The sequence below is a fragment of the Scomber japonicus genome, chromosome 4 (genome assembly GCF_027409825.1).
Source record: "Scomber japonicus isolate fScoJap1 chromosome 4, fScoJap1.pri, whole genome shotgun sequence".
NCBI classification, from domain to species: Eukaryota; Metazoa; Chordata; class Actinopteri; order Scombriformes; family Scombridae; genus Scomber; species Scomber japonicus.
Genome location: NC_070581.1, coordinates 21,751,511 through 21,764,006, shown reverse-complemented (window position 1 = coordinate 21,764,006; position 12,496 = coordinate 21,751,511). Strand labels below are relative to the sequence as shown.

At 38.3% G+C, this 12,496-nt stretch overlaps 2 protein-coding genes across 3 annotated transcripts; both read left to right on the top strand.

The window, feature by feature from the left end:
* The first annotated feature begins 778 nt into the window (after positions 1–778).
* On the top strand, positions 779–4,205 carry LOC128357447 (deoxyribonuclease-1-like). The gene is made up of 9 exons (XM_053317799.1): positions 779–939; positions 1,348–1,436; positions 1,520–1,606; positions 1,719–1,831; positions 2,163–2,275; positions 2,863–3,020; positions 3,164–3,260; positions 3,357–3,438; positions 4,078–4,205. Exons 1-9 carry the CDS (start codon positions 829–831, stop codon positions 4,203–4,205), a joined length of 978 nt encoding a protein of 325 aa, XP_053173774.1. The 5' UTR covers positions 779–828.
* Positions 4,206–5,526: 1,321 nt separating this feature from the next.
* Positions 5,527–12,342, top strand: abtb1 (ankyrin repeat and BTB (POZ) domain containing 1). 2 transcript variants are annotated; one of them, XM_053317422.1, is made up of 12 exons: positions 5,527–5,757; positions 6,565–6,598; positions 6,719–6,774; positions 6,929–7,073; positions 7,213–7,372; positions 7,479–7,524; positions 8,194–8,310; positions 8,409–8,521; positions 8,622–8,720; positions 8,843–9,010; positions 9,990–10,190; positions 11,235–12,342. In XM_053317422.1, exons 1-12 carry the CDS (start codon positions 5,667–5,669, stop codon positions 11,439–11,441), a joined length of 1,437 nt encoding a protein of 478 aa, XP_053173397.1. In that variant the 5' UTR covers positions 5,527–5,666; the 3' UTR covers positions 11,442–12,342. The 2 variants fall into 2 exon arrangements, with proteins under 2 accessions (XP_053173397.1, XP_053173398.1); XM_053317423.1 differs by having other exon boundaries at positions 5,535–5,757; positions 6,565–6,627.
* The last annotated feature ends 154 nt before the right edge of the window (positions 12,343–12,496 follow it).

Sequence of the window (12,496 nt, the reverse complement as noted above, 5' to 3'; positions counted from 1 at the left end):
ACCTGGTGGGCTCAGGGAGGTTCAGCTCACCTGGACTGACAGACTCCTATACTACATATGCTGGTTAGCAGTCAGTCACTTGCCCCCTCTCCTCCACAATGTTTGATTTTTGTTGTGTTTAGTTTCATTTATCTTTCATTTATGTACATTAAATATATTTTTAGTTACAACTCAGGTGTGGTTTTCCTGCCCTTGTCTAGCCTTGAGCTAGATTGTAACAAGGATAAGATTGTGTAAGATAAACTGGCTTTGGTAGAGTCTTAATACTTATGACGTTGAACTTTCAGTGATCATAAAAATATTTGAGAAATTAGTCTTCAGCCTGAAAACGGTTAAGATCAGAGAGAGAAAAACGTAGTGAAACAAGACGTCACAGACACAGCACCAGAAACACTCCAGTGAATGGGAAGGTGTGTCCAAACATGCTAGTACTCCATGTACTCTGAATGATAGATTTGCTTCAACTGTCAAAGAACCATTGGTGAGAAATGGTTGTAAACAAAAAAACTGGTCTGTCCTCTCAATGTCACACTGTGTTGGCTTTCTTTTCAAACTCTGCCTGTCTGTCTTTTCAGACGTATGATCCAATCATCACCCTCCCTTAAAAGAAAACAGTTACGCAGAAGTACATTTCCCATGCAGCCAGGTGTCTGTGTATACTGGTGGTTTGTGCGCTACTGACACTGTGGCAACTACTGGACCTCACAAAATACTGACACATTATTGAAGGTAAGTAAAAATAGCTCAGAGACTGTAAAACTGTGTTTTTAATGTGCATTTAAAGCAATATGAATGAATAATTGAATCATTTTAAATACATTCTTTTAAATGTCTCTATTTTCCCTTTTCTTGTCAGGCATGAAGATTGCTGCGTTCAATGTCCAGAGGTTTGGACTGACGAAAGTCTCAGATCCAGATGTTCTTTCAACTCTTGTTAAGGTAAACATGTCTCCTATGACAGTAAAGCATCAGATGGCTAATTTCTACAACTTTCAGGCATTTACTAGATAGAAGGGACTCATGGGTTCAGTGAACATATTACACAATTAGAGATCAGTAGTCAGTTAAGAGTTTAGTTTCAGATATGCCTGATTCGTGTCACTGATGTTATTTTCGGGAAGCTGCTGAGGAGAGATAAGAAATAAGTGGCAGTGTGCAGTATGAAGTGTGAGAATGAAAATTATTCTTTATTTATTCCTTGTTATTTATAGCTGCCTACAATTAAACTGACACGAGTTCTGATAAATAAATGCCTGAATGACAAACATCTCTCCAATGGCTAAAAAGCGTCCTTTCTATCATCTAAACTTCACACTTCTACTTAATTGAGCTTTTTTTCTTTTATAGATTGTGTCTCGATATGACATCATTTTGATTCTGGAGGTGGTCGATGTGAGCGGCGATTCTGTCAAACTGCTCTTGAAAGAACTGAATAGGTGAGTTACATGTTTTTCTTACGTCTCGATGAAGCAATGTTTTTTTGATGTATACCTGCCCCTTACTGTTCTTTGCTTTCTAGAGTCAACACAACCCATCACTACGCTCTGCAGCTCAGTGTCCGACTGGGAAGGACCAGATACAAGGAGCAGTTTCTGTTTCTCTACAGGTGAGGACAAATCATCAAACTCTTATATGTTTATAAGCATTAATGTCACATGTGGAGTGTATTACCACCACACAGTTGCACTAAAAGCAGTTTTTTTTTGTCCCACTGGAAGGGATGATGTGGTCGACCTGATTGACAGCTATCAATATGAAGACAACCAGGTGAACGATATGGATGCTTTTGCGAGAGAGCCATACATTCTGCACTTCAAACCGCACAATACCGGTCAGTTTCTGCTTTTTATGATGCAGGAAGTTAGGTGACACACACATGCGTAAATAGCTGGGAGTTATTATGTCATGATTTGTGGTGGGTTGTTGTTGTTACTGTTACGACGGTTGCTTCTGTGGTATGTCTAGCCTATATGTGGGCTGGTTTGTTTTTTTAAGGTGAGGGCATCTGATTTAGAATGACAAAGGTAGCAGAGGACAGGTTTATCAAGATTAGACTATCAGCTACCCCTTTGTGCAATTGTTTCAGTCATTGTTTCATGTTATTATTGGGTGTGTCATGTGATGTGAGCATTTGTAGTCTAATGGGCAGTTTTGTGTTGTAGTGCTGAAGGATATTGTGCTGATCCCGGTGCATACCAGACCACAGGACTCAGAGAAAGAGCTGGATGAGCTGTATGAAGTCTTCCTGGCAGTGAGAGACAAATGGAAAACTGATGTGAGTTGCATTGTCATGGTTCCCCCTGAAACGGTAAACTAATGATATAATAGTATATATTAAGAGCAAAGTTAAAACACAAATACTTCTATTTCATATATGCTTATATTTATCATGAACTCACAACTACTGTATGGCCTATAAATTGTCACTAAACATTTTTGATTGGATTTTTCTGCATTTTGACAAATAATAATAATAATACTTTTTACTTTTTTTTTTCTATAACACTTTTCTCAACAAAATTCAGAAAAGTGCTTTAGCAAAGGACATGAGGGACAGTAACAAAAAAACCCAGTAAGAAGTAAAAGCAGATGATATATAATGACAGAAAGATAGTTAATAATGAAAATACAGACGTAGCTGCGTGGATTTTAAACAGACATGCATTCCACGGTTTCTTACTTTGGCTAGACTCACTAACTTTGATAAGGGATTTATCTGCTGATTTTAAGTGAACGCCCTTGTACATATGTCCTCACCAGGTCTGAGATGTATCTTTTATATGATCAAAAGATGATTGATGCTAAACTAAGGGATAGAGAGGATTAAGATTACTGAAATGTTTATTTCTAATTTTTCTCTAGAACATAATGATCCTGGGTGACTTCAATGCAGATGGTAAATATGTCACAAGCGAAGAAATGACAGAGATCCGTATTCGCAGCAACAAGAATTTCCACTGGCTGATTGGTGATGACGTGGACACCACTGCAAATACAACGAATGAGCACACCTATGATAGGTATTAGAATAATAATTTACTTTATACATGCGGTCCCAGAGAGGAATGTTGTCTTTTTTCTTTTTGAAAAGAAGAGCAATTAGAGCAATTAGAGGATATTTTCTGCCAAGAAGAAAATGTTCTTGTCATTATGTGTTATACAGGATTGTCGTGTATGGAGAAGACATGCTGGCTGCCATTTTGCCAGGCTCAGCCAAACCATTTAACTTCCACAAAGAGTTTGACATGACAGAAAGAAAGGTGAGTTTATGAAGTAATTTGTGCCTCATACATTATGCACTTCTATGTTATGTTATGAGGGCATGTTCCTGATTCAGTGTACGCACACTCCCACAGGCCCTGAGAGTGAGCGACCACTACCCTGTTGAGGTAGAACTGCGTAGCTCCCCTCCTTTCTGGATTGAACAGAGCTATAAAAGTGTTAATCCTCTGAAAGCACCCATGAAAAGACCTGCCACAGGTAAATGCCTGGAATGTGGGAGTGTTTGTTGTAAATCAGTTTTATAGTTCAACTTAAAGGTTTTACGAATAAAGAGCCTCATTTCTAAGAAAGCAAATGTGAAACTTTTCACTTTTGGGATTGAGTAATGCTACCTTTGTGGTGGTAATGACCAAATTTTGAATTATAGGGTCATAAGATGGGTTTGACATTTTATGGTTTTCCTATTGTCTACAAATCTTATTAATAGACCAAAACCATCAATGAATTGATCTTAATAAATAATCTTTTTACTGATATAACTAGTTTTTTTATGATGTCTGTTGGAACAAATGGGTTTGAGGGCCATAGACAGGATGAGGATATCAGAAAGTATTGAGAGATGATGTTGATCTTTTGATGGGATTTGTTGACAATTTCGTAAATATGTATTCTGACTGCTGAGTACTGACACAAAATGTCATAACATACCTGATATCTGAATGATTATAGTGAGGTTTTTCTTTCTTAGTTGAAACCCAATAAATTCCAACTATTTTGTTTTATTTATTTAAATGAAGATTATTATATTTAGAATCTGGAATCACAAATAAAATGTGTGTTTGTTTGCTTTTCTAGACCCTGAGAGTCTGCAGGTTGATGTGTTGAAACTGCAAAAGGAAAACCTCCTGCTGGAGCGAGAAAAACTCCAACTTCAGATCAGCTTGTTAAAACAAAAGCTTTTCACACTAACCCAACAAAAATAAGGACAAGAAGATCGGACATCATACATCAGTGGTTCCTTGTGTTGCTGAGCTGTTGCTTTTATTTTCATTTCATCACTTTTGCTTAATTTACAGTTTATATTATAAAATAAATCAATAGTGTTATATATAATTATTATTTAATTAATTTACTTGCTGAAAAGTGATGATGTTTTTTTGTTTGTTTTTTAAAAATCAAATTGCTCACACAAAACTGAGGACAAAGTAGTATTATTCCCTCACCACGTGTGCAAACAACCATTATTTTCATCATCTAGGTCAGACAATTATTTTCTTTATGATAATCGATTGATTGTGCAGTGTATCAAATGTCAGAAAATACTGAAATGCTGGTCATTATTCCCTGAAGCTCAAGTTAAGTTAAAGACACTTATGGGTAGAAGTGCTGCTGGGTCTTTGTGGTATTCCCAATGAGGATCTGTGTGGTACGCTGATCATTTAAAAACTTTTCCATGTGAAATAAAGCCGTTTTATTTTTACACAAACCTCTACAGTGTGCCTTGTCTTTTTTTTTTGGAGGGAGACTTGCACTTTATATACTATTGACTGAGACCATAATCTACCTATGCAATGGGCCCTTCATAATATTGAAGAAACACAGTGCACCTCAAGTTTAACTCAAATTCCAATTATTTGTCTGCAGCTGGTACCAGTGAATTTTATGCATTTTGCTTTAAAATAAAACTTAATAAACAATGCCTCAGTTACTGAAATTGTTGTCCATTAACAAACTGATTAATCATCGTATTATTTCAGCTGTAGGGGCAACAACAAACTGTCTGAATATAACCAGCACTGTGGGTTTGCCTATAGGCACAAACTGGGGAAGCGTTTGTCTCGTCTTATTAGTCAAACTGTGTGAAATAACATATTTTCTTCTGAGATACTCTACAAGCTGTAAACTTACATGAAACTGGGGAACAGATTTGAAGTGTATGGCACTAGTTTGACTCAGTTTTACTGTATATTTTGATTCACACAATACAGCAAACATTGCCATTAAATATGCTGACGTATGTTGCGTTCAAGTGTTCCGTGAGAGCTCGGATTTTCAAAGTTTCATAGCCATTAATGCGAACTGCTGCCCTTTGAAGTTACTTTTTCATGGTTTAGGAATGATAACAAATTTCACTAGATTTAAACTAAGACTTAAGAGTCTAAAATTCGTGTGGTGTATACAATAAAGGATGGGTTATTTTTTGAGCCACTGGAAACAAATAAACAACCGCTACTTCAACTTACCGTACGACAAGTGAAGGGGATGCGCCCTAGTCACGTGATCGGTGAACCTCTTCGACCAAAACAAGGGTCCGACCATCAGCTTGTAAACAACTGTGCAAGAAGGTCTGACAGCTAAAAAACAGCAACTTTCTCCGCGTCGACGGTGTAAACGGCAAGCTTCACCGAGTTACCGCACACCTGTCCCGCAGACAGGCCGTCTCAATGCCTCACAGAGGACCGAAAACACCGAGGGGATCATGGATGTGTACGATTTGTTTAGCAGCTGCAGAAAGGGCGACATTTGTAGAGTCAGGTAACCAGCAGCAGCTCAGCTAACGGGGGGTTTTTAGGTGGAGGGGGCTTGGTTTGCGTTGTCTATGTATTAAAAGCTCACATTTCTTTACACAGTTGCAGCTCAGCTTCTTATCTTCACTTTCCCTACTTCCCCGTCCTACCAAACACTAGCCATCATTTGTTTTAGCCTGCTGTGGACACTGTAGTCTTGCAGCTAAAAGCCTCAAAGCTAATTGCATCGTTTTGCAGGAGGTAAACACGGAGGGCAGGGTTGCTATCATTAGCTGTGATGACCCAAGTGGAAACTTTAGATAACGTTTGTAGGTCAGCGGCTCGAGTTCCAGATGCGACGTAGGTGAGACACTAGCTGCCAGTGTCAGTTTATCTTGTGACAGATGTCAGGCACCCCCCGATCAGGCATAGGCTGACACGTCCTTCTAAGAAAGCAGCCATCAGTCAAGTCAACACGGAAACATGTGCACAGATTTAACTATTCAGCTAACCTAGTTTCAGATTGCAACACTAGATTTCTCCAGCACTGAAACAACAAGAACCACTGTGCAAATGAAAGCAGGAATCAATATATAATAATACAAGTTCCAAGGGGTCACCAATCTATACCAAGTATTGTTAATGTGCTTTACTGCATGCATGCAGCTGTATGCACAATGCACGTTGCCTATTTTAGAAAGCAATTAAGAGGCTTACAACCTTTCACCTCCTTTGATTTATCACTGAAAATGTTTATAGAGTCTGAGCCTCACTGAATGATGACTTTGACGACTCTAGTAACCACTCATTGTGTTGCTCTCTCTCTCTCCTAAAGATACCTTGTTGAACAAAGAGACGTTGACCTCAATGTAAGAGATAAATGGGATAGCACCCCTCTGTAAGTATTTTTCAGGCAAGTCAGGCAAATTCTCTGACTGACACAGGATTATTGTTCTGACCCTTGAAATGTGAACCCTCCTGTCCTTTAGGTATTATGCTTGTCTCTGTGGTCATGAGGAGCTGGTCCAGTACCTGTTGGCTAGTGGTAAGACTGGGAGTTTTACTGGAGCATTGTTACTTTTTGTTTGTTTCAAAGATAATAAAAGTCAAATCTGCTATACAGTGATGCCATGGTGAGCATGATATTTGTACCCTAATGTTTAATCATGCTTTTTCTCCCTCTGTTGCTTTGACTTCAGGTGCCAAGTGTGAAGCCAACACGTTTGATGGCGAGCGTTGTGTGTACGGCTCGCTGAGTGACTCAGTTCGACGCCTGCTCAAAGATTATAAGTGTGTCAGTGTCCGCGCCATGCAGCGAGATGATTTTAACTACTTTCTGCACATGTAAGTGTCAAGTTGGCTATTCTTATCATTCAAAAAAGGAGACAGAATAGTTAATGCGCCTCAGGGGTTTTTGTTAATTGCAAATAAAAAGTACAGTTTGCATGTTAACCTGCTGATTTTAAGTGTGTTTTTGCTTTAGGTTACTGGAGCAGGGTCAACACAACGACGTCAAGTTTCTGGTTCATGGGCAAACATTTTCAGCCCACCGCTGTGTTCTCAGTGCACACTCCGAGTACTTCACTGAAATGTTTGAGTCCAAGTGGAAAGGGAAGAATCTGATCACCCTCAAACACCCTTTGGTAGGTAAAAATATATTCCAGTTGGTTAATTGTTGGTGTCACGTCTAATATACAACGATACAGACGTGTAATAAATCCATATGGATAAAAGCTGTTTTGATTTTAGATCAACCCTGCAGCCTTTGGAGCCATCCTGCAATATATTTACACAGGTGGGTGTGTGTATCAGAGCATCTTTTTGTCACAACTTTTAGAGTTGGCAGGAACATTTAGTCCATACTATACATTTTTTAAAATGTGTCAATAAAAAAACTTTTAACACAAGATTCATGAGATAAACAAATTACAAAATTTGTCATCTTGTGTCTGAACAAAGCTGCAGCATATTTAATTTTTTTATTATTTCATTGTGATTTGCAAAGAAAAACACATGATATAATAAATGATCCAAACAAATTATGTTTTATCATTTCATAATCATATAGTACATATGTGGGATATTCTGGAAATGCATGATATGTTACTGAGCATCCATCTTACAATATTAAAAAAAAGACTTCAAGCTAGCAAACCTAGTTGTAAACATTGAACAATCTAAAATATTCAAAAATGAGGAAGGAAATGCATTCATCATATATGTCAAGCCTCAAGCATACACAGTGTTTTTGAATGTTCGCACATCTGTTAAGCAAACTGGCTTTTGCAGTGTATCTGATATAGAAAAGTGTACAAACAAAAAATACAAATGTACCTTTTAGCTATTCAGAGCAATATAAAACAACCCCCCCATAACGTACAAACAGTAGTAATCATATTGGTCTGCCATCTACGAGTGACTATCATTTAACTATTTTCATCCATTTTCCTCCTTGATGTTACAGGACGTATGGATATTGATGTAAGCCTTGTTGAGGAGTGCAGACGTCTTGCTAAACAGTGCAAAATGTCAGAACTCATAGAGGAGCTGGAGAATAAATGCAAACAAGTGTATGAATTTGGTAAGAGAGAACTTTTTTTTTTAACTGTAGTAACTCAAAACTTTATTGGAGCTTGGATTGATTTTTTTCCACTATATGTTTCTTTCTTCACACTGAAGTGTCCAACAAGCCGGGAATCTGTGTGAAAGTTCTCAGCCTGGAGCCTCACAGCTGTCGACTGCAGGAGGAGATGGCTCAGTTAGCAGACTGCGCCCTGCCCACTGAACTAAGAGTATGTACATGATACCAAAAAATATCATTTTAAATAACACATACTGTAGTTTCATTGAATGTGTTGTTTCTTTGTGTGTCCTTCTGCTGATTCCCCTCAGGTTGGATTTGGAGAACTTCCCTTTAACAGAGTTGACCACTTACCTACTTATCCTGACGTCTGCTTCAGAGTCGATGGTTACGATTTCTTGTGTCATAAGGTACAAACTACAAGCTCACTACAAGCTCACTGCAGGCCGCTACTACAAGTTTGGTAGTTTTATTGTGTGTGTGTGTGTGTGTGTGTGTGTGTGTGTGTGTGTGTGTGTGTGTGTGTCTACAGGCGTTTTTCTGTGGGCGCAGTGATTACTTTAAAGCCTTACTGGAGGACCACTTCAGTGAGGGAGAGCAGCTACAGTCACAGCCCAGCACCCCAGTGATCACTCTGCACAACATCTCCCATGAAATCTTCATCCTCCTCATGTATTACATCTACAGTGATGACACAGAGGTTTGAGCTCAATCTCTGCCTGATGTTTGTTCATTTCAGTTTTTTCCTATCAACTATCAGGAATGTACGGAGCCCCTCTGGCGACATGGTCAAAAAAAATAATTAAATTGTGGCCACAATATAGCTATAATATGCACACAAAATACTAATTCATGGCCATGAATAGGTATAACGTGCGCACAAAATACTAATTAATAATATTAATATCATTCCTACACAGCTGGGTAAGCAAATCAATCGCACCTTCTCTAAGGTCTAAGGTAGAGACATTAGAGGGGCTAAAGCTACACGATGGACAGGGACAGTATGATAGAGTTTTATTTTAGGCTGGGAATGAGCTACAAAGACATTCTGAAAAGCCTGGCATTGTAAGGAACCATCATTACCGAGAGACATTTAAACAGGATATTGAGAGGCAGGTTCTAGAGAAGGTGTGCTCGATTTGCTTACCCAGTTGTCCAGGAATGATATTAATATTATTAATTAGTATTTCGTGCGCACGTTAGACCTATTTCGTGGCCACAAATTAGTATTTTGTGCACACGTTATAGCTATATTGTGGCCACAATTTAATTATTTTTTATGACCATGTCACCAGAGGGGCTCCATAGGAATGCAACCTTGTTATTGTTGCATAAAAATGAGAAACATGCCAGTCTGCCAGTAGAGGATCACATTTATGCACCAATTTATGGCTGATAAATTGGTTACCTACAGCTAGGAAAGAGCCTGTAAAAAAAAAAAGTATGTTTAGGTCAGAGGTGTTTAAATATGATCAGCAGTTTAGCTGTTGATTCTTTACTATTACATTAAAAATAAATTGATAATAATAATTACTTTGCTCTTTCCACTGTATTCGAAAATGTATTGTATATTTACACCTTTTAAAATGAAAGAAAAGGTGTAAACAACAAAACTAATGCTTCTTGAATGGTTATCATCATTATCTGACAACTGACTGCTTCTCCTTTATGTCTAGCTAACGATGGAGAACGTGTTTGATGTCCTGTGCGTGGCTGACATGTACCTGCTGCCGGGGCTGAAGCGTCTGTGTGGGAAGACGCTCGGTAAGGCTATATGTGAGGACAACGTTCTGCACATGTGGAAGACAGCCAAGCTTTTCCGTCTCTCTCGGCTGGAAGATCAATGCACAGAGTTCATGGCCAAGATCATCGAGCGGGTGAGTGTGAGTGTGTGTTGACATTGGTGGGCGGCTTTTATTTTGACTGAAAAGCAGGAATCTTGCCTTTCTGGCAACTCGGTAACTGACGTGCACACAGAACATCAATCTTTACGTGTAACAGTTAGATTATGTTTAGACTATCGGTGGTGGCAGTGAAGTGGGTGAGTCATGAAGTTAAGTCCTTGCAAAAGTAGCAAATTTCACAGTGTTAAATGGGAAGACATTCTTGTGTCTGCTCACCAAATATAAAGCAAGTACCATCAGGTGGTTAGCTTAGTTTAGCATAAAGCATGGAGGCAGGGGGAAAGCCACTGCAACTAGCAAAAAATGGTTCCAGCATGTATCATCACAAATTTTTGTTTATATTTCAGATTTTTACAGATTAGAAAAACAAGATATAATGTGAATAAGTGAGCTTTAGAAGTGCTGGTAAACATAGTTATCTTTGGACAGAGCCATGCTAGCAGTTTAGCAAGAAAGACTATAACCGTTGTTCCCCAAAATGAAGGACTATTACTTCAGTGGAAGTGTGTTTTTTGGTTGCTATGTGACCTCTTCTCAACCAGTGAGCAGTACGTGAACTAGTAGTTAATGGTGTATAACTCTTAGAAGAAATACCATAAATGCACTAGCAATGAAAGTAATACAAGTATATTCATATTTAAATGATACGGTTTACTTAAGTAGAAGTTTTACCATAAACTGGAATTTCAAAGTGATTTATAAAAAGTAGCAATGATGACCTAAAAACAAACACTAAAAGTAAATATGTAAAAAACAATCATTCAGTAAATATTTTATTGTAAGTATTGGTCCATATATATCATCTGTATTATGCAAAAAATCACAGGTGATAAATAATAACTATAATAATGATATGAGGCCATATACGTTTTTGATTTGGAGGCTACACGAGAAAGATCCCATTTTTTTCCCACAGTATAACAGCTGTGAGAGGAAGTCGATGTGTTCTTGATGTTCTGATCTGCCACACTCAGTTCCTCAGGAGAAATTCACACCTGTCGTGCCTGTCTTTCACAGATGGTGGAGCAGCCCGAGTTTGCGGAGATCATCAAAGAAGACGCCTCGTCACTGGAGGACAGACATGAGACTGACTCTGTCCCCCTGGTGGACGACATCCGCTACCACATTGCAAGCAACGTCCAGACTTACAGCGCCATCGAGGAGGCTAATCAGAAGCTGGCTGCCTTGGAGGAGCTGCTGTCAAGCATTAATATTGACTGCTAAGATTGTGGAGTTTGAGGACTGTAGTGAGAAGAAAAAAAGCAAGTAAGAGTTGAAAAAGAAAAAAAGACTATGCTTCTGTATGTTTGAAGGTTTATTTTATTTACAGTATATTGTACAGAATATATATTTTGAGAAGGAGTTGGTTCTGAGTTTGCGGGGCATATTCAGAGACATCTGTTTATGTTGGCTGTTTAAAGTGTCTTTGTGTGACAGACTGAATCGCTAAACAAGATCTTGGGTATCAAACGACTCGTGAATCAGTCGTTAAGTTTCTGCAAGATGGTGCAGATGATTAAGGAAATTGTTGATTATATATTTTCAACAGACTATGCTTGTATCGCACATGCATGGATTTATTTTTTCATTATTTGTAGCTACTAGAATGTACACTAGCTACATATTGAGCTCTTTTAAGATGTGACTTGGCCCCAGATTTTTATGAGCATCAGCCCTCATATCCAGCTCCATGATTTTTTATTTTTTATGCTAAATGAAAGGCAAATGAGCACTTGTTATGTACTGACTTGCGCTGGATAACTAAAGGAGTAAAGACAATTATGTTCACTTCATCCAGAAAATGTTTTTAACTGATAACTCTTCATCGAGGCCACATGGAATATCATTTTACCATGAATTGCCTGCAGCTTTGATTGGATTGGATTCAGCGGCTGTAGTTTACCATACTGTTAGACCTGTGACATTCCTCCAGCGTGATCACTTGCACTTTGTTTAATCCTAAAATTAGTCTTCTGTTTCCTGCTGCACTTTATGACAGCAAAACTCTTTTGACCCATGTGTTCACAAGAAGATGAAGCTGTTACTAAACTATTTGCATGTTAAATCCTCCATCAACACAGGAAAATATGGTGATGTCATCTTTTTCTCACCCTGCTGCTGTTATGGAAAAATTGGTTTTTTGTCATTAAACACATAATAACACAAGCAGGAGTAGTGTTGTCTTCATTTAACATATCTAATGAATTTCTAATGAATATCTGAAAATGTGTTACAGCTGTGGGAAATGTTTCAGATTTCAGCAGAATATTTAGCATTTA